Here is a 24,883-nt window from a genome sequence, read left to right as displayed (position 1 = left end):
GTTCAACTGACAATTATTTGTTTGATATTTTTGTTCCCACTATTATTTGTAATCGTGTATTTTCTGTAAGATCTATGTTCTTTCATATAGTCTTATTGCCCTTGTGTTTTCAAATGCCAAAAAACCACTGAGACCAAAAATACCAATTTTCAAACAAACTTCTATGATATTTTGATTAAAACATGAATTCCATCTAGTGGATATAAATACATATCTATTAACATCCAGGGAAACAAAATATCAGGATTTAATTGTTTAATAAGGAGATGAGAAACAGCATTCCAACAAAAATATCATATATATAAAGATCTGTCGGAAATTAACCTACATCAATGCTTGTGTTATTGACAATATATGTTTGTTTAATATATATTTTCTCCAGGAACTGGTAGTGGATCTTTATCCCATGCTATTATTCGCAGTATTGCTCCCACTGGTCATTTATATACCTATGACTATCATCAGCAAAGATGTGACAAAGCCAGGGAAGAATTTACAGACCATGGTATTGGTGATTTAGTTACTGTTTCATGTCGAGATGTGTGTAAGGTGATTATGATTGTATATAACATTGGCAACACTATAAAAATTAAAGGGTGGTGGTCACCTGGTCTAGAATGCACGAGATATGGGTCTAATATAAACAAAGATGGCGACTTTGACTGTTGCGCAGACCAGCAAATATAAACTGAGATGTTACTTGCAAGCTTTAGCTAAGTAATTTGTACATGTACTTGTGATTTTAATTGGAAGAGGGCATTGACAAATGGCACATATGCACGGCGGATGACCACCACCCTTTAATGATTGGTACAGATATTATTGTTTTAACATTAGTCAATATAATATGAACTTCTTAGTTTTGCTGTCATGGTAATGACAGAGCGGAGCTGTTCATATACCGTACATCCCAAGTGCCCTACATCCATTCAGAGTGCTAGGTGAAAGTACAAAACAATGGTTCACACCCTTTCTATTCTGTTATTTACTGTAATTATTTGCAATAGTAATCCGTATCTATTTGTGTGGTAGCTTTCAAAATGCCAAAAATGCGACTGTCACAGCATGAAACCTGGTCATTGGGCATTGTTTTTCTTTGGTGTGAATGAGTAAATTATTCTTTGATCTGACCTGTTGGCGACTGTTTACTTTTCAAAAATTGTGAATCATCAGTTTTTAGGGAGAAAAATCATTGTTTTTTTCATTGAAATCAGTGCTAATAGATCGCATTTTAACATCGCGGTAATATACTTCCACATTGCGTTAAAAAAAATTACCCTCTCAATAATCGGAAAATTCATCAGTACAATACACAGCATTTTGATTGGTTAATGAAAGACTTAAAATTGACTTGTTAGGTCAAAGGACGTTGTTTCACGTCAAATCGTGCTGAAAAGCATAATGGTTGAAAATGCTTAAATGTAACAAAAGAATTCACTATTAATAGAGTAAAACAGGGATGTATAATTAGCATTTTTAGTCCCCGTTCGAACGCAGTCCGATAACGAGGACTTATGTTTTGACGTCCGTGCATGCGTGTGTGTATACGTGCGTCTGTGCGTGCGTCCGGACCTGTATCTTAGAAATGCCTGGACCAATCACAATCAAACTTCACACATACATCATACATGATATTATACATATGCACGTCAATTTGTTTCACGATCTGATTCAAGATGGCCGAATAGCGGCCATTTTTGTGCTAAAAATCATCAAAATCAAGCATTTCTCGGCTGTTTACTGATAGATTTTGTTCAAACTTGGTATATACATTAGACATTATAGGACCTTGATGCACATTATTTTGTTTCACGATCCGATTCAAGATAGCCGAATGGCGGCCATTTTTGTGCTAAAAAATCCTAAAAATCAACCATTTCTCAGCTGTTTACAGATGGATTTTGTTCAAACTTGGTATATTTATTACACATTATAGGACCTTGATGCAAATAATTTTGTTTTTCAGATAAGATTCGAAATGACTGACTGGCGGCCATTTTGTGTTAATGAATGTGGTTCTCGTGCCATATCTCTGACTTGTTTACACTGATTATGTTCAAATTTTAAATATTCATTATACATCATGTCATAGATGGACAGATATATTGGTTTGACAATCCTATTCAAAATGGCCAAATGGTGGCCTTTTTTGTGCTAAACAATCATCAAATATCAAGCATTTCTGGCATTTATGGATGGATTTCGTTCAAACTTGGTACCTATATTAGACATTACAGGTTCCTGATGCACATCATTTATTTTTCAGATCGGATTCAAAATTGCTATCCGGCGGCCATTTTGTTTTAATGAATGGGCTTCTAGACCCATATCTCCGACTTGTTTTGACTGATAATATTTTCAAATTTTAAATATTCATTATACATCATGTCATAGATAAACAGATATATTGGTTTGACGATCCTATTCCAAATGTTGGTCATTTTTGTGCTGAAAAATCATCAAATATCAAGCATTTATGGGTGGATTTCGTTCAAACTTGGTACATACATTAGACATTATGGGTTCCTGATGCTCGTCATTTTATTTTTCAGATTGGATTCAAAATGGCTGACTGGCAGCCATTTTGTTTTAATGATTGGGCTTCAAGCCACATCTCTTAAATGCTTTGACTTATTATATTTAAATTTTATATATTCATTATACATCGTTATATATATATACATGTATTCAAAATGGCTGATTTTGAATGCTGTTCCCGAGCAATATCTCTCAATATGGTCATGTACTTGTTTGACGATCAGATACAAATGTCTATCATTTTAATGTTAAAAAAATCATATTCCTGACATGGTTATATTCCAGCTATATTACTATAAACAAAACTATATATCTTAAATTTGATAACTAACGGGGACTGTGCCATGCATGGCTTGTTATTAATGATTTAAAGGATAGTTTGGATAATGCCAATACTGAATCACCACTCCTGAATAATAACACTGTTAATGTGCAGATGATTTAGCCCTCATTTCCACTATCCAGGCTGCTCTACAGACATCATTAAATACACTAAATGAATATTGCAATAAGTGGAAATTGAGTGTGAACCTTTCAAAAACTCAAGTTGTTACCTTTGGTTCATCAACATTGAGATATAAATATCAATCAGTTTTGAAAATGATAACATTCAAACAACAAACAGTTATACATATCTACGTTTTTCTGATGCCATGTCAAATTTAGCAGGTAAAGCTGGAAAATCAATTTATATCATGAACAAAGTACTTTAGGAAATCTAGAAATAACACTAAAAATATAACTATTTAACATTTACATAAAACCAATTTTGCTTTATGGCTAAGAATTATGGGCCCTAGACTTGCAGGACATTCAGGACAATGCTAAATGGGACAAAACATCTATTGAAAAAATCAAAATTAAATTCTGCAAACAAATCTTACAAGTAAATAAAAAATCCTGTAACTTAGCATCAAGAGCAGATGTGGGTCATTATCCACTACTACTCAGTGCAAAAGTTCAAGCTATTAATTACGGGTTGCATATAAAGGAACTCCCAGATGATAATCTTACAAAACAGGTATACCTAGAACAAACACAACACAATACTATACAATACAAATGGCTAAATGCAATACATACAATATTGAAAGACAATTCACTAACTTCATAAACGAAAAAAACACTCACTATGAAACAAAAAAATCAAATTTTAAAAACTTGAAAATAAATACATGTATACCAGTTTCTGGAAAGAAATGATTTCCAAAGAAAATAGCAAACTGAGCACATGTGCTAAATTTAGAACAGAATACATCTTTTGAGCCATATTTGAATGAACTTGACACTCATAAGAGGAAAATGTTGACAAAATTTACAATTAGTAACCATAACTTAGCAATATTCATTTCCTAAGAAAACCTATAAACAAAAGAATATGCAATAACTGTGACATAAATTCAATTGAAGATGAAGAACATTTTTTTTCTATTGAATTGCCCAAAATATAACACAAACAGGGAAAACTTCATCAAAAAAATTATGACACTACTTTCATCCAACAATAAAAATATACAGTTCACATATATACTCTCAAGCAAAGATCCTGGCATAATTATAGAACTTGCCAATTATATTTACACAACACAAAGATTTATTTAACATTTAAGTACTAGTTACGCTCTTTTCTTTCTTTATTTTTGTAATATTTTTACATATATCTTGTTATTATTTTAAAACTCTTTTTTTCTATACTTATCCTATATAAATCTTTTTACACTGAGGCAATAAAGTTATTATTATTATTATTATTATTATTATTATTATTATTGTTAAAGCCCCTGGGCTTCTAACTGGGGAAGTAGGGTAGGTGATTGTCCATTGTATCCATCTGTCGTCCTTGGGTGGACCTCAGTTACAACTATTTGTAATTTTTCTTTTGTGACAGATTTTTTATGGAGATCAGATCAATCAGACTGCCTGACATGCATTGCCAACCAACTAGCAGCCAATGTAATGTGCACATGACAGATTGCACAATGTCCCAGCATGCATTGCCAACCAACTAGCAGTCAATGTAATGTGTACATGACAGATTGCACAATGTCCCAGCATGCATTGCCAACCAACTAGCAGTCAATGTAATGTGCACATGACAGATTGCACAATGTCCCAGCATGCATTGCCAACCAACTAGCAGTCAATGTAATGTGCACATGACAGATTGCACAATGTCCCTGCATGCATTGCCAACCAACTAGCAGCCAATGTAATGTGCACATGACAGATTGCACAATGTCCCAGCATGCATTGCCAACCAACTAGCAGTCAATGCAATGTGCAAATGACAGATTGCACAATGTCCCAGCATGCAATGCCAACCAACTAGCAGTCAATGCAATGTGCACATGACAGATTGTACAATGTCCCAGCATGCATTGCCAACCAACTAGCAGTCAATGCAATGTGCAAATGACAGATTGCACAATGTCCCAGCATGCAATGCCAACCAACTAGCAGTCAATGCAATGTGCACATGACAGATTGTACAATGTCCCAGCATGCATTGCCAACCAACTAGCAGTCAATGCAATGTGTACATGACAGATTGCACAATGTCCCTAATTCCAACAGACACAATTTGAGTCAATTTTCAATTTTTACTCAAAAGATTTGGCTATTTTTGCACCAATCTTTTGACAGAAAGTGCTTACTATAAACAGAAGTTTACATATTGCTATTTGTACTGTGTATGAAAGAAATATGGCCAATATTTAACTTTTCTATCAATATCTCAACCACTCATCAGATTCAATGAAATTTGGTACATACACATGTAGATGTTTCGGGATAACCCATATACATGTTCAGTTTAGGGTTAGGGACGACATCAAAAGATCGATGTCGAATAAAAAACTTATTTGCTTTAGTTTGTGGGTGGGAGGTTTTGACCTCAAAAAGTTTCCATCCTACAAAAATGAATTTATTTTTTAATGAAGTCAAAAACATCTTGGGAGTATTTGTATTTTTTTTTTTTCTATCCAATCATGGACAAAAATAACAGAAAATGAAAAAAAAAAACATGTCAATGACGAGAAAATGGTTTGGTCCAAGTGTAAATATGTGCATCAAATGAGGTCAATTTCAGGGCATAGACCTAGAACCAACTGCTATGCCATACTACTGTCTGATTATCAATTTGTATTTAATGATGAATGTAGTCTGATGACATGATCAATATTTATCAATTAAGTTTCAGGGGGGTGGGAGGTTGGAGGAAAAAAACTAGAGGAATTAATCTTTTTTATCCTACATTGAACTTTCGATGTTGTCCCTTAAATTTTGTTCTTACTATTTACCTACATGTAATTTGCATGAAGTAACCAATTTATAGGTGCTCCATGGTTATCTTGAGTACCACTTATTAAATTATAATGATGCTAGCTACATAGGTGCTTTTAGATAATCCACAGATCTGATTACTCTAGGGTTGAAATCAATGCATATTTAATATATATAATTACTTAGTTTCATGTGTGTTTCTTACTATGCATAACTATTGCAGATAGGGACATGTAACCGGTGCTTTAATTTTGTTGTCAGACAAGATATATGACCAACACATTAAGTCATCATACCTGTATATGGTGATTATTTCATTAAGATGTGCTTCTATTATAGGAAATACAGTATTCCTACACACAGCTAGGAGTTCTTTCTGTGCTATCTTTGATCTTCTTACTTGGTGGAAGAAGTAACCATTACTGGAGATTGATGCATGTCACTTTGATTTGAAAAGTCAACTCAAGCTGACTCGATTCATCTATCAGACAGCTGACTCGATTCATCTATCAGACAGCTGAAGCTGTAAAATAACAATGTAAACAATTTTCACAATGAACGGAACTAGGATCTAAATTATCCTTAAATGTGTATACTTTGAGATTGAACACAAATAAAGTATATGCTTTGGTCATTTTATGAGTCACAATCATTTGGAATAACAAAGTTTATCGAACTAAATTTATGCTATGATGTTGACATTAGTGTTCTTGCTATAAACGTGATGTTTTTCATTGTCACATGTATACATTGTATCTCCATAGTGAAATAAGATACAGCTTTTTACTCAGCTGTTACATTGTATATTCTTGTCACACTTTTGCCCACTTTATAACAAACAGAATTCTATATGCTTAGTTTTTAACAATAAGTACAAAACAGTGACTGTGGTGAAAATAGAAAGGCAACTATTGCAGTTTTGCAGACAATACAACTTTATTAAAGATTGCTTTGTGTAATATTTAAATTTTTTGAATCCAGAATGAATTTTTTTTTAATTTGAATGTACCATATGTTTATATAGAAGAGTTTCCAGGTACAAATGTACATATGTACCAAATGTTATGCTTTTATTATAATTTGAACAATACTACAACTTATCTGCTGGACTAACCTCCATTCTGGTTCATGCTCGTACAATAATATGTCATTTTAAATAGTAGAGCATCATGGGATATTTTCAATTATCTGCTTACAAACTCCATCATAAACTTCTATAATTATAACATTCATTATTTACAATTCTCAGAAAATATTCCAAATAGTTAGGAGTGTGTTTGAAGTGTTACTGTTGTGTGTGAATAGGAGTATTCGTGTTTCATATACGAAAGTTACTCCAGCTGTTTTGACCCCTATTTTTACGATCATATTGATCTTTTTGACTTCAAATGTTTAGATTTTTTGGCAGATTTAAGTTTAATTTAGATCATAGGTGTGACACTGACCTTGGATGTCGCAAACTGACCATGAATGTGACGCACTGATCCGGGAAGTGACACACTGACCTGGATGTGACGCACTGACCCTGGATGGACACACTGACCCTGGATGTGACGCACTGACTCTGGATGTGACACACTGACCCTGGATGTGACGCACTGACTCTGGATGTGACACACTGACTCTGGATGTGACACACTGACTCTGGATGTGACGCACTGACCCTGGATGTGACACACTGACTCTGGATGTGACACACTGACTCTGGATGTGACGCACTGACCCTGGATGTGACGCACTGACCCTGGATGTGACGCACTGACTCTGGACGTGACGCACTGACCCTGAATGTGACGCACTGACTCTGGATGTGACGCACTGACTCTGGATGTGACGCACTGACTCTGGATGTGACGCACTGACTCTGGATGTGACACACTGACTCTGGATGTGACGCACTGACTCTGGATGTGACACACTGACCCGGGGCATGGTACACTTCTCTGTGATGTGTGATGCACTACTACATTGCATGAGAATCAAACCCACAGAGAATTTCAAATCTATAACTTCTACCTTTAATCCTGAATGACCATTACAGTATTGTAACAAGAAGTAAAATTATATTTTTTGTTTCTAATCTTTTTTAGGATGGATTTGATGTTGAACACATAGCAGATGCTGTCTTCTTAGATCTACCCGTTCCATGGGATGCCATCAAGTCTGCTAAACAAGCAATCAAATTACAAGGTATAATAAAATAATGTTCAATAGATGATCATACACTTTAGTTTAATAAAATATTCATGTTTCTGCTCATACACACAATTTTATTAATATGGTGTTCATCACATAGGAGCTTTATTTAAAGTTTTTATCATAAATTTTGACAGAAAATTAAAATAATAATTTTTATTAAAATTAAAAATCCATTGATTTTGACAAAGAAAGACCCAGAATCTTGTATAATGTCTCAATAAATAATTATATTTAATGTTCTTCATATAAGTATAGTTTTTATTTTTTCAGGTGGCAAAATATGTTCGTTTTCTCCATGTATCGAACAAGTTCAGAGGTCGTGTGATCAGCTGCGAGAAAGTGGGTTTGTGGAGGTAACGACTGTTGAGTGCATTGCACGTCCATATGATGTCAAAACAATTTGTCTACCACCATACAATATGGGGTACATAGAAGGATCTACTGAGTCCAGTGATGATGCACCAACCGACACAAAACCAAAGTCTTCGTTAGAAGGATTCACTGCCAAATGTGGCATTTTGCCAAAAGAAACTGCTGGGCATACAGGGTTTCTAACTTTTGCTTCACTTTACACTGAATGATATTGTATGCATCACAAACAAGAGCTAACATTGGATTATTTTTTTTATCATCAGCAAAACTGACCAATGTGAAAAGAGGTAGTATATCACTCTGAAATCTTGTACAAACAATGTACGATATTCACTTTTCGCAATTTACTTTTCTGTTTGTGTATGAATCATTAAATAAAATATTCTACCACGGTATTCCTGATCTAGAATTTTTCAGTAGTCTTACAAGACGTAGTGTTAAGCAACTACACATTTCTAGTCACAAACAAGTTTTTATTTGTTTTCAATAGCAGAATTGAGAAATTACATTGAACAGTTGAGAGTACAAACCTCCAAAACCACTGCCTTCAAATTTATCTTATCAGTACTTGTCATGAGATCAGAAAAAAAAAATTTCTGTTGTTGTTTTATGTTTTAGAAAGAATTACACTTAGATAGAACCATCTGTGCAACATTATTTGAATTATTGAATTTGAAAAAAATCACAATTTCAATCATTCGACTCGTATTCATAATTTAATTGAATTCTCTGATTTGATCTGCTCCGAAACTTTAGTAAGTTTTCAAGAAATGTTAACACATTGTTGAGTTCAATAACTAAATCAGTGATTTAAGTATAATAAAAACTTGTTAGTGTATGAATATATTGTATACATATGAATTGAGTATTTATGAATAAATTCTGAAACAAAACAGTGTGCATAACAGCATGTCCATTACCTTCCTTAATTCATGCACTGTGGGAAATCTGAAAACTCAGTCTGATGATCGAAAAGGAAGGAATTACTGGTTCTTTCCAACTTGAGGACACCACAATACATCTTCCATGCCTTGTAAGGTTCTACACAGCAAATTCTCAGTATCTCAAATATGAGTGCATATGCTTTTGAAGTGTCATGCATTAAAACATGGCATATGTTGACAGCGAAGATCAAACTAAAATTATAAATTGTAATTGTCATATTTCAATATACAGCGAGTAGACAGAATGTGCCGGCTTATAAGCATAATAAATTATGAATACACAATTTACAACATTATGTTCAGTTCTGCAAAACTTACATATTTAATAATTATAATACATGATCAAAATTAAAAACATAATTCTGTTGAATTTATTAAACCAAAAAAGCATTGTAACAAAAAAGGTTACTGATTACTGTGAAACCATTTATTTTGCTGGCATTTAATTTCAGTATTTTGAGCAATTTCGCTGGGTCTTAATTTCATGAACTTGGCAGGGAAACAATGAGTTCCATTGTTATTTTTACTTGTTTATGTGTTTTTATGTGGCCAATTTTACTTATTGGAGAAAATAGCGAAATTAAAAACAGTGAATAATTAATGCATTTACAGTATGTTGAATACAAACCGTACTTTCGCGAACACTGGGCCATGTTAGTGACAGAATATAAATTACAGAATTGAATGCGAATACACACAACTGCACTCTTGATAATATCAATATTTCAACCAGATCACAGATAAATTATGTAAGTGCTATAGTTATTTGTTGATCTGTAACATGCATACTCAGTTTTGATCTCTTCAATGCCAATGTTAACTTTTGTCATCTTTCACAAAACAAACCTGAATACTGTTAAAACATTAATTATTAATTGATTTTGTTATTTTTCATTCATAAATAAATCCACTGAATTGAACATGTAAAATAACAATAGAACTCAGTTTTCCTTCCAAGTTTGTGAATTAATAACCCAGTGCAATTGCTCGAAGCATCACAATAATTAAATGTCACTGGCAATAAATGGTTTTGCAGTATTTGTTCTCAGAATCAAGATTTGTTGCCATTTGATTCAAAATTAAATGAGGATTTATAGAACAGTACAGATTATAGAATAATAAATGCTAGAAAATACTTGTGTGGAATGAATTCAGTAAAGTTTAATATTTTTACAGACAACTAACATACAAACATTGGCTGGATTGCTTATGCTGTTTAATAGATGATTCACTCAGATTCAATCCATTTGACTTAAAGTGGGGGAGGTGTCACCTGCACATGCATCAGATGGCCATAGCGTGTCATTGTTCACAAACAAGCTTCTACCCATTTTAACGTGTGTTGTTGTCGTCGCTTGAGACTCAATTTCCGTGCATGCGCAGGTGGCGACCCTCCCGCTTTAAGGCTTAGGATATATACAAAATAAAGCTAGATGAAGATAATTAATATTCACAAAGTGCCAGATATTTAACTACACACAGTATGCATGTGCAAAGTTTTGAATAAACTTGTACATGTATCTTAATATAAAATAAATAGACTGAAAAGTTAATTACTTTGTAAATTAACCAATTATGAGACACAAACTTATATCACATATTCATGCATTTTACCAAACTGTTGCCAAGATACTAAGAACATGTTAAATCATGCAAATTTATCAACTAATTAAAGGATACAACGAAATATCGTAACAAACCATGCTTGGTAATAAATGTTGGACATCATGGATATTCAGGTGATGCTTGTTAATAATACTTAAACAAACTGGTCACTGGTAGCATAGTGGTTGTTACATCAGACTCGTGATTGGTTAGACCCATATTCAAATCCTACTCTAAGCTGAACAACAAACAAGCAGCCTCTGGGCTGAGATAGCTACGCTGTTAGCAATGCACATTTCAATTAAAGAACAGAAGATATCATTAGAAAATGAACAATATGTATAGTATCAAGCAATGGGACTTGCTGTTTTCAACAAGAATTCAAAATATCACTTTTTACGAAAAATTACAAAAATATTCACCAAAATTAGAGAATTAAAGATATCATTACAAAATGAACAAATCTGAGAGAGGTCCACATGTACATGTAGTACCTATAAATGTAATATAAATGCAATCGGACTTGCGGTTTTTAACAAGAAGTCGAAAATATCACTTTTTACCAAAAACAACCAAAATATTCACCAAAATTAGAGAATTGAAGATATCATTACAAAATGAACAAATCTGAGTGAGGTCCACATGTAGTACCTATATATGTAATATCAAAGCAATTGGACTTGCGGTTTTTAACCAAAAGTAGAAAATATCACTTTTTACCAAAAATGACAAAAATATTCACCAAAATTAGAGAATTAAAGATATCATTACAAAATGAACAAATCTGAGAGAGGTCCACATGTAGTACCTATATATGTATTATCAAAGCAATTCCAATTGCGGTTTTTAACAAGAAGTCGAAAATATCACTTTTTACCAAAAACAACCAAAATATTCACCAAAATTAGAGAATTGAAGATATCATTACAAAATGAACAAATCTGAGTGAGGTCCACATGTAGTACCTATATATGTAATATCAAAGCAATTGGACTTGCGGTTTTTAACCAAAAGTAGAAAATATCACTTTTTACCAAAAATGACAAAAATATTCACCAAAATTAGAGAATTAAAGATATCATTACAAAATGAACAAATCTGAGAGAGGTCCACATGTAGTACCTATATATGTATTATCAAAGCAATTCCAATTGCGGTTTTTAACAAGAAGTCGAAAATATCACTTTTTACCAAAAACTACAAAAATATTCACCAAAATTAGAGAATTGAAGATATCAACATGAAACAAACAAACCTAAGAGAGGTCTACCCAAGGTAGATATACACCAAGTATCAAAGCATAAAGCATTCAGGCTTGTAGTTTTCAAGAAGAAGTTGAAAAAGTAAAACATTGACACGGACGACGGCGGATGACGATGACGGACGACGACGGACAATCACTCATATGATAAGCTCCGCTCGACAAAGTCGACAGCGGAGCTAAAAAGGGCCGACCCTTACCCTGGATGAGTGTGCCACAGACTGGATGGGAAGGCCAATTCCACTGGCCAAGATTCATTCACTAACGAATACGACGAATGCAAGTACCATGTTTTAACCAATTTAAAGAACTATAAACAAAACATGTTGAAAATAATTAGTTTGTAAATTACCTAATTAGTATGAAAAGATTAGTACCAAAAACTAATCAAGCCTGAAGCTCATCACAAAGTATCTATCTGTATGTAACAAATTTCATCCACTCAGTGGTTCTTAACATTTTGATGGAAGAAGATATGACACAGACATACATCAGTAAGAAATTAGCCTCCTCCCTTTATGCCCTGCACACAATATGCAAAATTTTGCACCAACATTCCAAAGATTAAAAGTTATGCCTAGAATCAGATTAACTTTGTTATATCCATTTATCCATGGTAACAATGGTCTATGGGAGTATACCACTGTTCTTTATCATTTGTATTTTGTCTATTGTTTATGGATAGAATCATGCCCACTGATATTTGCTGCACTTGTAACATCACATTTCAGGAATGTCTCCAGTCAGGGGTGGGTATGTCACTGAGTGGGACTGTCGTTTTGTTTTTAGAGATTTCTGACCCCCCCCCCCCAGTTTATTGGCATACCGACACTAATAGCTGAAAGCATCATCATGTGGTGTTGTTTTCAATATTTGAAAATGCAAGTTTTTGCCATAATCAAAATGTTTAGAGATACAATGTAAATGCAACATTGTTGCTAACTGCAATTCAGGATTTGTTCCCTGATTACAAAATGTCTATGGCAGAAAGGAAGCAAGTCTCACCAAAGATCTTAAGGAATATATTCATAAAGAAAAGTAGATAACAATGGAAACTAGTCACACACATGCACACATATGCAAGCGCACACACACACACACACCCACACACACACAATTTTATAATGATGAACACATATGTATGCTAACTATGTTTTAATAGATACAATGTAAGAATCTGAAGGTTTTAAAAAAAAATATTTGTACATAAGAATATTTATTAAACAATGGCAAGATAGTGTGTAAAATTTATAATAGTTTTAGTAAACAGATACTGATATACTAACCAGTGTAGTCTTCTGTAAAAACAACTAATTGCAAATACTATAAAGATTAATAGATGAATTTTGTTTTAAATTACTGTTATCAGGTATTCATCATTATATAAGTAGATATGAAAATGCACAATTTGATGATAAAACTAAGAATCCTAGCATAGAGGCTGCAGACAGACTACATGAATTATTAAAACAGTTAAAATTGCTATTTTTTTTTTATATTATAAAATATAACTTAATATGAAGAATAAAAATTCTATTTTTTTTATAATATATAACTAACTAAATTTATACCAAACTTTGTGAAATCTATAAAAATAAAAAAAATATGGCTGATATTAAGTTTAAATTTAACATAGGATGTAGCATATGCTTCACAATGAACTATACATTTAGGTATTTCACTTTGGATAATATACTATACAGCTTTGAAAACTGATTATGCTGCAAAATTTATATGGTCTCATAAAACATTATTATAATATACACAAAATGAAAATATACCTCATTACCTTTGACCTGAGGTGTCATTTCATAAATCATATAAAAAGAAGGATTGAATTACATTGTGATCAACACATTTCTTAATCGAGTCCAGCTCATTTTTTTCCTTTTATTTCTGCATTTTTTTTCTGTAAAAATGAATTACCAGTTTTAAAATAATGTGAGCTCAGCTCAAGATAGACAACACACTGCGACTAGAGAATAGAAGACGGAACTGAGAACATTCCTTGGAGTTAGAACTAGTCAAGATAGAGGATCAGTTTCTTTGATATGCAGATGACAATATGCCATACACAGTCCAAGTCGTAGACTTATTTTATACACACAAACTCACAGATAAGGGATTTCCACAACCTGCAAGTCAAATAAAAAAAAGGTTAGAATTTTTGTAGTTGTATTGATCTATTACAATGTATTATGCATAATGGCACACACACACACGCATGAAAGTTGATAGTGTATTCAGGGGTAGAGGTGACAATAAAGAGGCATGTAATCAATAGATGGTTGGAGTAAAGAAATCACACACAGGGTCACGCCTACTTGCCAGGCATATTGCATATCATCGTATGTACTTGACGGTCATATTGAATCGTTATCCACTCTTGGTATTAATCTACCAATGTTCATTCAGCATTGTTACATTGCATATAATTGCTGTGGGGGAAATTTAACATTGTTTTAGAATCCAATTTTTGAATTAAATAAGGGGTTGACCATTATAACTTTAAAGGTTGATGGCAGAGTGATCAATAACAGAAAAAAAAAAATCTGCTTGCCTACATCTCAGAGAAAAAATATTTCACACAGTGCAAACAAATTACAGCAAATTAATGATTGTACTTACATTGACTAGTGGAATGAATTAATAGATGTATTTAAATCGAGTTCACAGAACCCAAGTTCCCCATGACTTGGGGTAGTAGATGGGCTTGAAGTAAGTTCCATATCAATACTTTCTAGTTCATCCATAAAGCTGCTGGCATCAGAGAAGCTCTGCTCACTCTGATGGCTACTTGATGATGATGATGATAATGACTCCTGGTCACAGCTCAGATTCAACTGAAGCTGGTCTATAGTTTCTAGGTTTTGTTTATGCTGTCCTGCAGCTACTTGAATTGCCGACAGATTTGTGCTGTGTTGTACTGTTAACTGGATACAGCCAACTGGTGAGGTCGCGTAGAATGATTTGTCTGCTAACAGTAAACTTTCGTGAGGGTTTTCTCCCATTCTGCTCCCCTCTACAGATGGCACACAATGATCTCTTTCTACTGAGGTGTGCCTCATATTAATATCCTCTTGCCCTATGTTGACATTTGTATCTATATCGTTTTTAATGTCACTACAGTCTTTTGTTAGTGTTAGTAGCGTTGAGGCAAGTTCACGTAGCGTATTTAAATCTTCTTCTGTTAAAGTCTTCTCTTCGTTATTAGGTAATTGTTCACTGGGTACTTCATCTATGGTGAAGTCAAAGTGTGTTTGTGCTGGAGTTGCTTGTCCGAATTTTGGAGATGGATCTGGGGTTAGCATGCTATCTGGCACACAGATCTCCTGTTTGAGTCTAATCGTGCTGTCTGGTGCATGTGGTAACCTATATGGGCAAAGAATATCCAGACGATTACTGGCATGCTCTTGCTGATTTAGCGGGGTCATGGGAGTAACTGGCATTGTGGACGGTGATTCTGCTGCCCAGTTGCATGTCTCAGATCTTTGTTCTCTGTTGGTGTGGGAATCAGTTGTCAGAGTCGGCACAATACTTGATGGCGGTGCACCAGACGATTCCTGACTTGTTTGATTGATGGCAGACAAAGAATAAGTACGGAACTTCACATCATAGTTATCATCTAAAGAGTTGTCAAACCGACAAGCTTTGCGCTGTGGTTCTAAACATGATTGATCACTGTGAAGTCTTTTCCGCAGACGTCTTCTAACAAGCTCCATAGTAGCATCTTTCAACGCCACAAATGCATTGTCCTTTGACGAGGATGACTTTTCTGGTGATGTGGGGTTGAGGAACTGTTCATCTGTCGCATCATCCTTCATTGTTTCCGGGAAAAATTCACTCTCCAACTCGTCTGTTGGCCAGGTGCCAGATGAGTCGAGATGTAGCGAACTTGGATACATGTATTCATCTCCCGAAATCATGGTGTCAACAACCACATTCTGTTGGATAGCTTTGTAATACTGCATTTCTGTGTCACTGCAAAGAACAAATAAATAAAAGTAAGTATTGTTGAATGATAAAAGCTTCTTTGGTGAAGTAGGATTAACCTATCAATGAGTTATTATTCTCTGTTTTTCAAATCTTTGAATCCACTAAGTGTGGCGATTGTTGTGATGTGCCAAGTTAATATGGGTCTTATACGACGTATTCAGCATGTGTAATTTGTTCATTCAATTCAAACTATTTTTTTAGGTTGTTCCGCTTACCAGATGACCCTGTTTTCACAGATAATTGGTGATGTGTCCAGTTCATCAGGATGGCTTGTAGCATGGATGAAGACATTGACAATGAGTTTATCCTTAGTTAGCATCCTTACAACAAATTCACAGCTAGTTTGGTTCCCTTGTTGAACTTGCTGAATCACTGCGATAAAAAACATTTTAAAAATATTAGTAATTTACCAAACACATTATTACATGTATATTATGTACTTGATTAAAAAGTGGTGTAATTGCAATGTGCCTTGTTTGATATGGGTCCCATGTGACACATTGTTTGATTGCATATAATTGGCAACTATAATGCCAAAATAAATTCATTCTTTGGAGTGTTATATTGCTGACAATGCTTTAAAATAGAATAATTTAAGAGCTACACTCATCATGCAGTGTGTGTTTCAATTTCTTGTAAACAAATATGTAATTTTATATGCATTGTATACATCGCTATGGGTCCCAAATCAAACATGGTGTGGTGGAGCGGCTGTAACAATTGCTATGTGACTAATCAAAAAAGTATTTTCTAACATGTTTGGGCATGCAAAAGAATTCATTAATGATGATATCTGATTATTGCCTATCGTCTTGTTAAAGATACTTACAATATTGGTGATGCGTTCTACCGATGACATCATCATTTGCATACAATAAATTGTACCAAGAAGTAGCGTACAATTCCTCGGCAGTATAACCTAAATGGTACACCACTCTGCAAACAAAGGAAGTTAATATCAGTGATATATTTCTTGTTTTTAAATAACATATTTATTTCAAATGAATACAATTTGACTAAAGGATGATGGTAGTAATCAATGATTGGAGCAAACTCGCAAAGACTTATGGATAATGAATGGGGAATTATCAAATGGCTTTCTTAGCCAATGTAAGCGTACTTTTTAGATTTGAATGAAACGTAAATATTTTATAGATTTTGATAAAAAACATTAATAAAAAACACTTTTCGTGTATTGCATCATATGATAGAGTATTAAAGTGAGCGCATCTCTCATTACCTTGACGACACCTCCTGTAGTCTCATGTCCAAGCCATGCTGTGTGGTGAATGACATAGTGTCAAGTACCGAACTCTCACACCTTGCATTACGACAAATACTAGATGAGATTGGGGAACAAACACCAATGAACACAGGAGCAGGTGACCAGCTGGAGGTTGTGGCCATGGAATGATATCTGCCTGTGATATGAACAACCTGTAATCATGAGTGGAAATAACGAATATTTAATTTGATATTTGCTGTATAAGGAAAGAATGATTAATAAGGTTTATGTAATTTATGGTAATGAGATAATTATTTCACATACCTTATTATCACTACAGTTGTCTTGTCGTCGCATGGATCGCGATGTATTCATTCGACAGAAGAATGATCTTTTAGCTAGAATATGAAAAGACAGACAACAGTTAGGTTATTGGTCTTCAATGTGAATGTGGATCTATTGTTTCAAATTTCGTCATCATCCCGAATGGTGTTCTGATGATGTGGTTTTTAATACTTACGATTGGAATGGTTTTCGTAATACTTCAAATTCGTTCTGATAGTAGCATGATCTCGGTCGTCAACTACATCAAAGACACTACCTCCTTGGGTTAACAAGTCAACCTGGAAAATAAAACATTGGTTTACTGTTAGACATATGAACTGTGTATACGTGTATCAATAAATATCCCTTCATGAACCATGACTATACTTGACATACAGTAGTTGACATACCATGGAGTGGCCAAGGAATTCTGTGACATTTTCTGATATATACAGCAAGTATCCTTCACTGTTTACAATGAGGAGAAAACCATTCAGCACCTGTAATCACACACAAAAAATTATTATATTTATATTTTTGACTATCTTGTTCATAATTTATGTATTAGAAAAATATCAGTTTAGGTAGGGCCATTCATCAACTTAGGGAGTTTTGTTAACAAATATTACACATGCAAAAGTTAAATGTTCACATACTTCATCACCCCCACAATTCAAATGGTTCATCCCTTCGTGGAGCTGCTCAACAGTAAGGTTATGGTACGAAAAAGTGCGCAATTTACGGGGAAAACCCTGATTTTATCATCTCCTAAACGATGACGGTCACCCCCCCCCCCCCATACACACACATACTAGCTCCCGTCAATTGAGTGGTAACATTTGATACTTACCGGGCTGAAATCATACTCTTGTTTTATTTTCTCAATATCATGAGATGCACTAACACGACTTGCAAAATCTATTAAAAACACAGAAGAGCACGAATTTAGATAGTATTCAATATAGAGCAACAAAACTCAAAACGTACGTCATTCCTGTTGTTATGTACTAATATTGCCATCGTAACAATCTTCAATCTTCGACTGTTCAAAACATTTACCGCGTTTTATTGGTCTGGTGGTTCGTAATTTATATTAACTCACCTTGCGAGAAAAAGTTGCATTTTCTGGTGTAAACGCAAGCCAGTGACATGACATGCAGATATGATAACCTGGCTTTTACCGAATCTGGCAACGGTAATAAATCCCGTAAATTCTTGATCTCGGCATTGATCAAATCCCGCCTCTGTTTGGACGCTCCTTTCGTCGACCTATAGAGAAAATAAAATACAACAAAAAAGTTTTAAAATTTTCCGCAATTTTCTGAATTCGTTGTTAAAAACTTGGCCGAGTTTTGGTTATTCATTTACCAGAAAGGTTTTCTCGGCACGCTCATTGTCGCACAGTTGTCCTTCCAAATGTTCAAAACATTTCGCGGGGTGAGTATTTTGTTTCAAGCTCATGAATAATTAATCAGATTGCTATCATTTGGATGTTACCGTTGCCTAAAGGGGAAACCCCGAATGGAGCCCGCCTATTTCCCTGAAGTCGCCCATATTTCTATTGAAAAACAATAATACGTCATCAACAAATATGGTGAAGTTGCGCGTCACCATTTCACAGGTGTGCCCCATTCAATATTTCAAACGCAATACAATGTATACTGTTTTGCGGGGACCCTGCAACCAGAACGATTCCCGTGTCAACGTGAAGTTTTCAGGGGAGAGGAACCCGGAGAGTGGTCCAGGGCCATCGTCCGGTCGCACAGGCTTCATGAATACATGGTAGCTAGAACATTTTCACTTTGAACTTCTAATTACAAGAGGGTCTTGGGTTTGTCGGGTATAACGTAGTCATGGCACGTGGGATTTGACATGCATCTGATTTACGATTTACGAAATCGACGTCTTCCATGCGGACCTATGTACATTGGAAAACTATTTAGATTAGATAGATTACGATCAATATGATTGCAGATGCGGGAGTTCCGGGGAGGGGGCCTCTCTCGCACACAAAATTGTTTCCAGGCTTCGAGACAGTATTTTTAAAATGACTCTAGGTGTATTCAGTGCCGTGAAAATTTCATTTCTTTCCAAATGATCAATAGAACTCGAGCTAGAATCTTTGAAAGTGGTATACAGAGCAAAGTAAAACTAACCCTGAAAGCTTATAAGTTTTAAACAATTTGAAATACAGAGTCTATTCTGTGCTATTTTATCTCGGAAGATATGCGAAACCAACTGTTCCCGTAAGAGATCCTCTGGGGGAAGAGTAGCATAAATCGACAAACGTGTCTTTCATATTCGGATTGTGGAGATGTGGGTGCGCCAGCTTGCGGCCTATGATATTGTTATTTTGTTTTTCAATGCCTACGACTTAGTTAGCGCCATCTATTGGCGAAATTTGGTAGATTGTAATTAACATATTACAATGTTTCTGCTGGTAGCTTCGCTGTACCATTTAATAAAAAAATATTATTTGTTGTGAAATGAATCTCTACACGCCTGGAAATTTTAGGGAAACTCGAATTTGGAGTGATTAAGTGTAGCGTGACGTAGATGAAAGGAAACATGTGTGCATGAATTCGACACGTCTGTACCCCAGGTTCACCTTTATGTGCGCCGTGTACGATGACACGAAAAAAAAACAGTGATTAAGGCTGTTGTCAACATCGAACAAAACACACAAACGCCCTACAGTAAAATCGAAATCTAAGTAAAACGATTTTTTTAGGCATCTTATTTCATATTGTCACGTAGCACGTCGACGTCTTGAAGGGTAACCATGGTTACGAAGTTGCGCCAATGACGTGTTAGTATTGTTATGAAAACAGCACTACGAATAAGTCAAACATCTAAAGTGAATATCACATTAAAGTGAAATCGAACGATGTTTGAACTGAAATCAACACACACATGTGCTGGGTCATAATGTTTCGGGGACGGCGATGAGTACAGACGTTTTTATTAACCCACTTATGTAGCAGTAATCTCTAATGTTTACCCTATAAATAAACCTTTTCCCAATAAAGCATGCAATACATACTTCTCTTTTCTCTACTGTGTCGTAAATTCATTCAACTGCCTTTAAATTTAGTAATTCGTGACAAAGAATGAGCATAACAGATTGTCGCTTCTACGTGTATGATGCCGAATGATAGAAACGTGATTGCCTAAAAATCATAATTATATCTGAATGCTTACCTGAAAGGAGTCTTTTTCTTTGATTTAGACACGGCGTCTGTAATAGTAGATATGGCAGAGGAGAGCGTCATTTCCGCCTCGGACCACCCTTCGTGAAGGTGGTTGAGATGGTGGTCCTGAGATGACGCGGGTGGAGTGCTAGCTGATTGGACACTGACCGGCAGTGTCGATGAACTACTAAGGCACACAGAGGACGGCGAAACTACACTACCGAAAGACCTAAAGAAACAGACATTTAAAAAAAAGGAACACTCAGTACAAAAATAAAGCGGCAATGAGACTGGACATTCAATGCTAACTAAAACGCAGATCACAATACTTTAAATGCGTGTATTCAAAGTGTTGTCGATAATTTTTTTTTTGTATCAAATATGACTTTTCTTTGAGATATACATGTCTGGATATAAATGGTATGTGTGCCACTCTTTAGTTATTTGTCAATATATAAACAAAAAACAAAGACGTTGTACAGCGGCATGAGTCACGGCTAGTATATAAATGTGCGTATACATAACAGCGTAGTACTATTGTGTTCGCATTGTGCTCAATTGCTTAAATACCATAGATGAAGTTTTCCTGTAGTACTTCGCTCTCACTCTGACTCTGAATTAACACTAAACGACTATACTCACCCCTCCTGTCCGGCAGTAGGGTAAAACATCGCAGCTACCAGCGCTGGACTGTAAGAAAATGAATTCGATGTTTTCGTTTAAACACTTATCATGCAACTACCCTTGTAATACTGCAACATGAGAAAAAAGAAGTAGACAGGGCGACGGAAAACCCAACACTGTTCTCGTTTGTATCCAGCACAAATGTAAATGAGATGTTCTGGGTAACCATATATGGAGAGGTGACGTCAGGGTTTCGCATCAACGCTTTGTTGGTTTGACGTCACCATCAGTCACATGTTACCTACTTATTTCTCGAGCCGAAGAATGGTCGAGTCTATTTTTAGCACAACTGTTCTAAAAATAATTAGCTTGGGATAAATTTAGAAGGGCAACGAGCACGTGGTCGTAATTAGGAAAACAATAATCACTTCCCTTTCTATATTTGTGACCAATTGTACCGATACAACACAATATTACGATAAAAGCCGCTTTCGAAAGGCGAATGCACTGGATTCGAAACGCATCGTTTCCAGAAATGAGTTCTGAACTCTTGTAAGCTGGTAGCCTCTCTCACTCAGGTCGAATACTAGTATATAATGATCGTTATATATACCCGTTTTGAGACAGGTGACTATTTGCGGTATTGACATTTCGCACGTGGTTGTTTGTGTCTGGTAGACGCAGTGTGCACAATTCAGTTAAGCAAGTTTAATTATTAAGTGTTATTGACACTCGTCTTATTATTATTAACTTTAAATTTATTCATTTTATTATGAAAACTGTTGATACTTGTTGTTGTTTATAAACCATAATGTTGTAACAGTTTCAGTGTTATGTCAATAACTAATAATATAAACTTAGGTTAGGAAACACGTGTCTGCTGTATGTGCCTTCGCTTTATCTTTGATAAAGGAGCAAAGAAATGTCAATCCAAGTTATGCAGAAGGTTATTCTGGTGGATGCCTACTGTCCACATAATACCGAACTGATCATAAACCCTTCCGATTATTGAAATCGTGTCAAGCCTAGCGAACCCCTGGGGTGGAATAAGGTCGCGCAGTGAAGAATTGTTTACATGAAATGCATTTGTAAAAATAAGGAAGTAGTCTAAGCTTGTTTATAGTTTCGCGTACTATATCACGTGGTTTTTAACTGAGGCGACATTTCAATGAACGTAAGTTGCCATGCCAACGGCGCTGTCGTCATAACTGATTTGCATAATAATTGTGTCTGGTGAGTATCTTTCCCTGCTTGCTGCTTAAAATACGATTGATCAAGGCATGTTCATATCCAAGATGTGCACCATGTAGCGTTAAATAGTGTCAGTACAAAGTCATCCGCATTTTATCACTGTCCGTTTTAATTACTTAGATTGATTTGAATAAAAAAACGCCCAAATTACAAGATTCTTCGGAATTGAGTTCCCTTGACATCTAAATTCAACGACTAGGAAGATACTTGTCACGTTTTTTGGTAAACTCGCCTCGTGGTAAACTCAGATACTGCGAGCATTTGTACTGTCGGTGAAGGACGGGTCAGGGGAGGGGTTGAAACACTATGGGTCCTGTTAGTCGCCAGATATCCACTAAGTTGTACGAGTAACCTCAACATCTGTTGCCCATTCCAGCAGTCCAATAGGAAGAACAAAAATTATTACTGAGAAATTATATATGTTGTTTCTGTTCACCTCTGCGGCGCATAGATACGGTAAAAAAACAATCTTGCATGTCGGTTTACTATGATGTTAACGGAAATTGATCACTTCAGTGCTGCATTCAAAACTGCCCACCAGCCATTACAGTATGTTTATGTACAATGTCCCTGTATCCAGGACGTACGATGTCTTTTCTATAAAATATTTGTATTTTCTCTAATTTTTGATTTGCAATAAACAAACACCGCACTTACACCGAGCCTGTTTACAGTAAACATCGTTACTTGTAAGGAATGCCAGCACGACGGAATCAGAGAACATTCCGTGGATATAACGATATTCCGTCAAACTATCGACGAGAATCCAAGCTGTCTATGTCTAGTATGTTCAGAGGATGGGTGAATTGATCGCCTCGTAACCCGGATGTAGCGATCACGTGGTAATTTGCTATAATTTGATAAAATGACGGAAATTCCTATTTACCTAGAGCTGGTGACATGTTAATGCAGTTTACTGTTTGTATATATAATAACATGTTTGTTATGATACATATTTCAGAGTGTTAGACAGCAAAGTGGTAATTTCCGCTACCTACCACGTTGCGTGTAACTGGAGAACTGGAAAAAAATCGATGAATTGGTCCTGCAGGAAAGCTGTCAGTAAGAATTGAGAACACATTCACTGTAATCAGTGCACATGTGTTATTGTCTTGCTGGCAGTCGTGGGTGTATCGTTTTTATTCGTAGGCGTCGTCGATCTATATCGATTATTATATTTAGGTGGGAGCGTGTGCGTATATGAAAGTAAATAAATAAATTATTATATTAATAACAAAATAGAAACTAAACACTTGTTTATTCAGAGCATTCTCCATTTTGTACAAAACATAGCTTGTTGTTTTTAACTAGTACAACTGGAATTCTTGTATTCACATTTATTTCTCTACAAAGACTTGATATAAGTATGGTGCGTTTTTTATTTCATTGTGTACGTTTCTCTACGTCACAGCGTGAATCGAACTGTAAGCTTTAGCAAGACGGAGACTGACTAAAGTGTGTCTTGCTTTGTGATACATATGTGACACAGGTAGCTCCGGGACATGCGTATTAACTATGAATGGACATCAGATATACCCTACAATGCATAGGCTACGTCTTCATACAATTGACGATTTCGTCATAACTACGTAGGAATTAATCTCAGTGTCACCGTATACGTCTGGGACTGTGACATCACGCGGTGATCTGCAGCGTATATGCCATGTCTTTAATCATGTTTATATAATTGTACTTAAAGGTAATGAACGGTACATTGACGGTAAACGGCAATCATATATTGAGACGACCACTAACCATCCCCAGAGGTATAACGAATTGGGAACGTTACATATAATTTGCAAAACACCTATTCAAAAAAACTAAGACGCAGTACACAATCCATACTGCAATTAACTATAAATCGGACCAACTTGAACTTTAAAAATTAAAAAAAAAACATATTTTTTTCCAGTTGATAAAATAAACTGAAGAAAAAACAGTGAATATCACGACTTCAGTTTGATGCAGGAGTTCATCTCAACAAAAAATTCACACACCCTGTATTCTAGATAGCCATCGATTTCATATCTACGACGAAGGTCCGATAGTACTTAATGTCCCATTACGCGGT

General features: G+C 35.2%; 2 protein-coding genes across 2 annotated transcripts in view; one reads left to right on the top strand and one right to left on the bottom strand.

Annotated features, from left to right (window-relative positions):
• LOC100366503 (tRNA (adenine(58)-N(1))-methyltransferase catalytic subunit TRMT61A-like) overlaps positions 1-8,786 on the top strand; it is a 31,640-nt gene extending 22,854 nt beyond the window's left edge. Inside the window, exons 2-4 of the mRNA XM_002732903.3 lie at positions 383-549; positions 7,911-8,010; positions 8,290-8,786. Of these exons, the coding sequence (XP_002732949.2) occupies positions 383-549; positions 7,911-8,010; positions 8,290-8,600 (578 nt within the window). The 3' untranslated portion in view covers positions 8,601-8,786. The remainder of the gene's footprint in view (positions 1-382; positions 550-7,910; positions 8,011-8,289) is intronic.
• A 4,555-nt stretch (positions 8,787-13,341) lies between these two features.
• On the bottom strand, positions 13,342-21,739 carry LOC102810196 (uncharacterized). The gene is made up of 12 exons (XM_006814155.3): positions 21,580-21,739; positions 20,948-21,166; positions 18,849-19,015; positions 18,597-18,664; positions 18,157-18,246; positions 17,943-18,045; positions 17,747-17,820; positions 17,438-17,634; positions 17,027-17,133; positions 16,413-16,569; positions 14,830-16,182; positions 13,342-14,336 (listed from the first exon to the last, which is right to left on the bottom strand). The coding sequence occupies exons 1-11, from the start codon at positions 21,606-21,608 to the stop codon at positions 14,835-14,837; spliced, it is 2,559 nt and encodes an 852-aa protein (XP_006814218.3). The 5' UTR covers positions 21,609-21,739; the 3' UTR covers positions 13,342-14,336; positions 14,830-14,834.
• Positions 21,740-24,883: the final 3,144 nt, after the last annotated feature.

This window comes from Saccoglossus kowalevskii, chromosome 2 (genome assembly GCF_978046115.1).
Source record: "Saccoglossus kowalevskii chromosome 2, keSacKowa6.1, whole genome shotgun sequence".
Classification (NCBI taxonomy): Eukaryota; Metazoa; Hemichordata; class Enteropneusta; family Harrimaniidae; genus Saccoglossus; species Saccoglossus kowalevskii.
The sequence above is the reverse complement of the archived record's forward strand: the minus strand, read 5'-3'. Positions and strand labels throughout refer to the sequence as shown.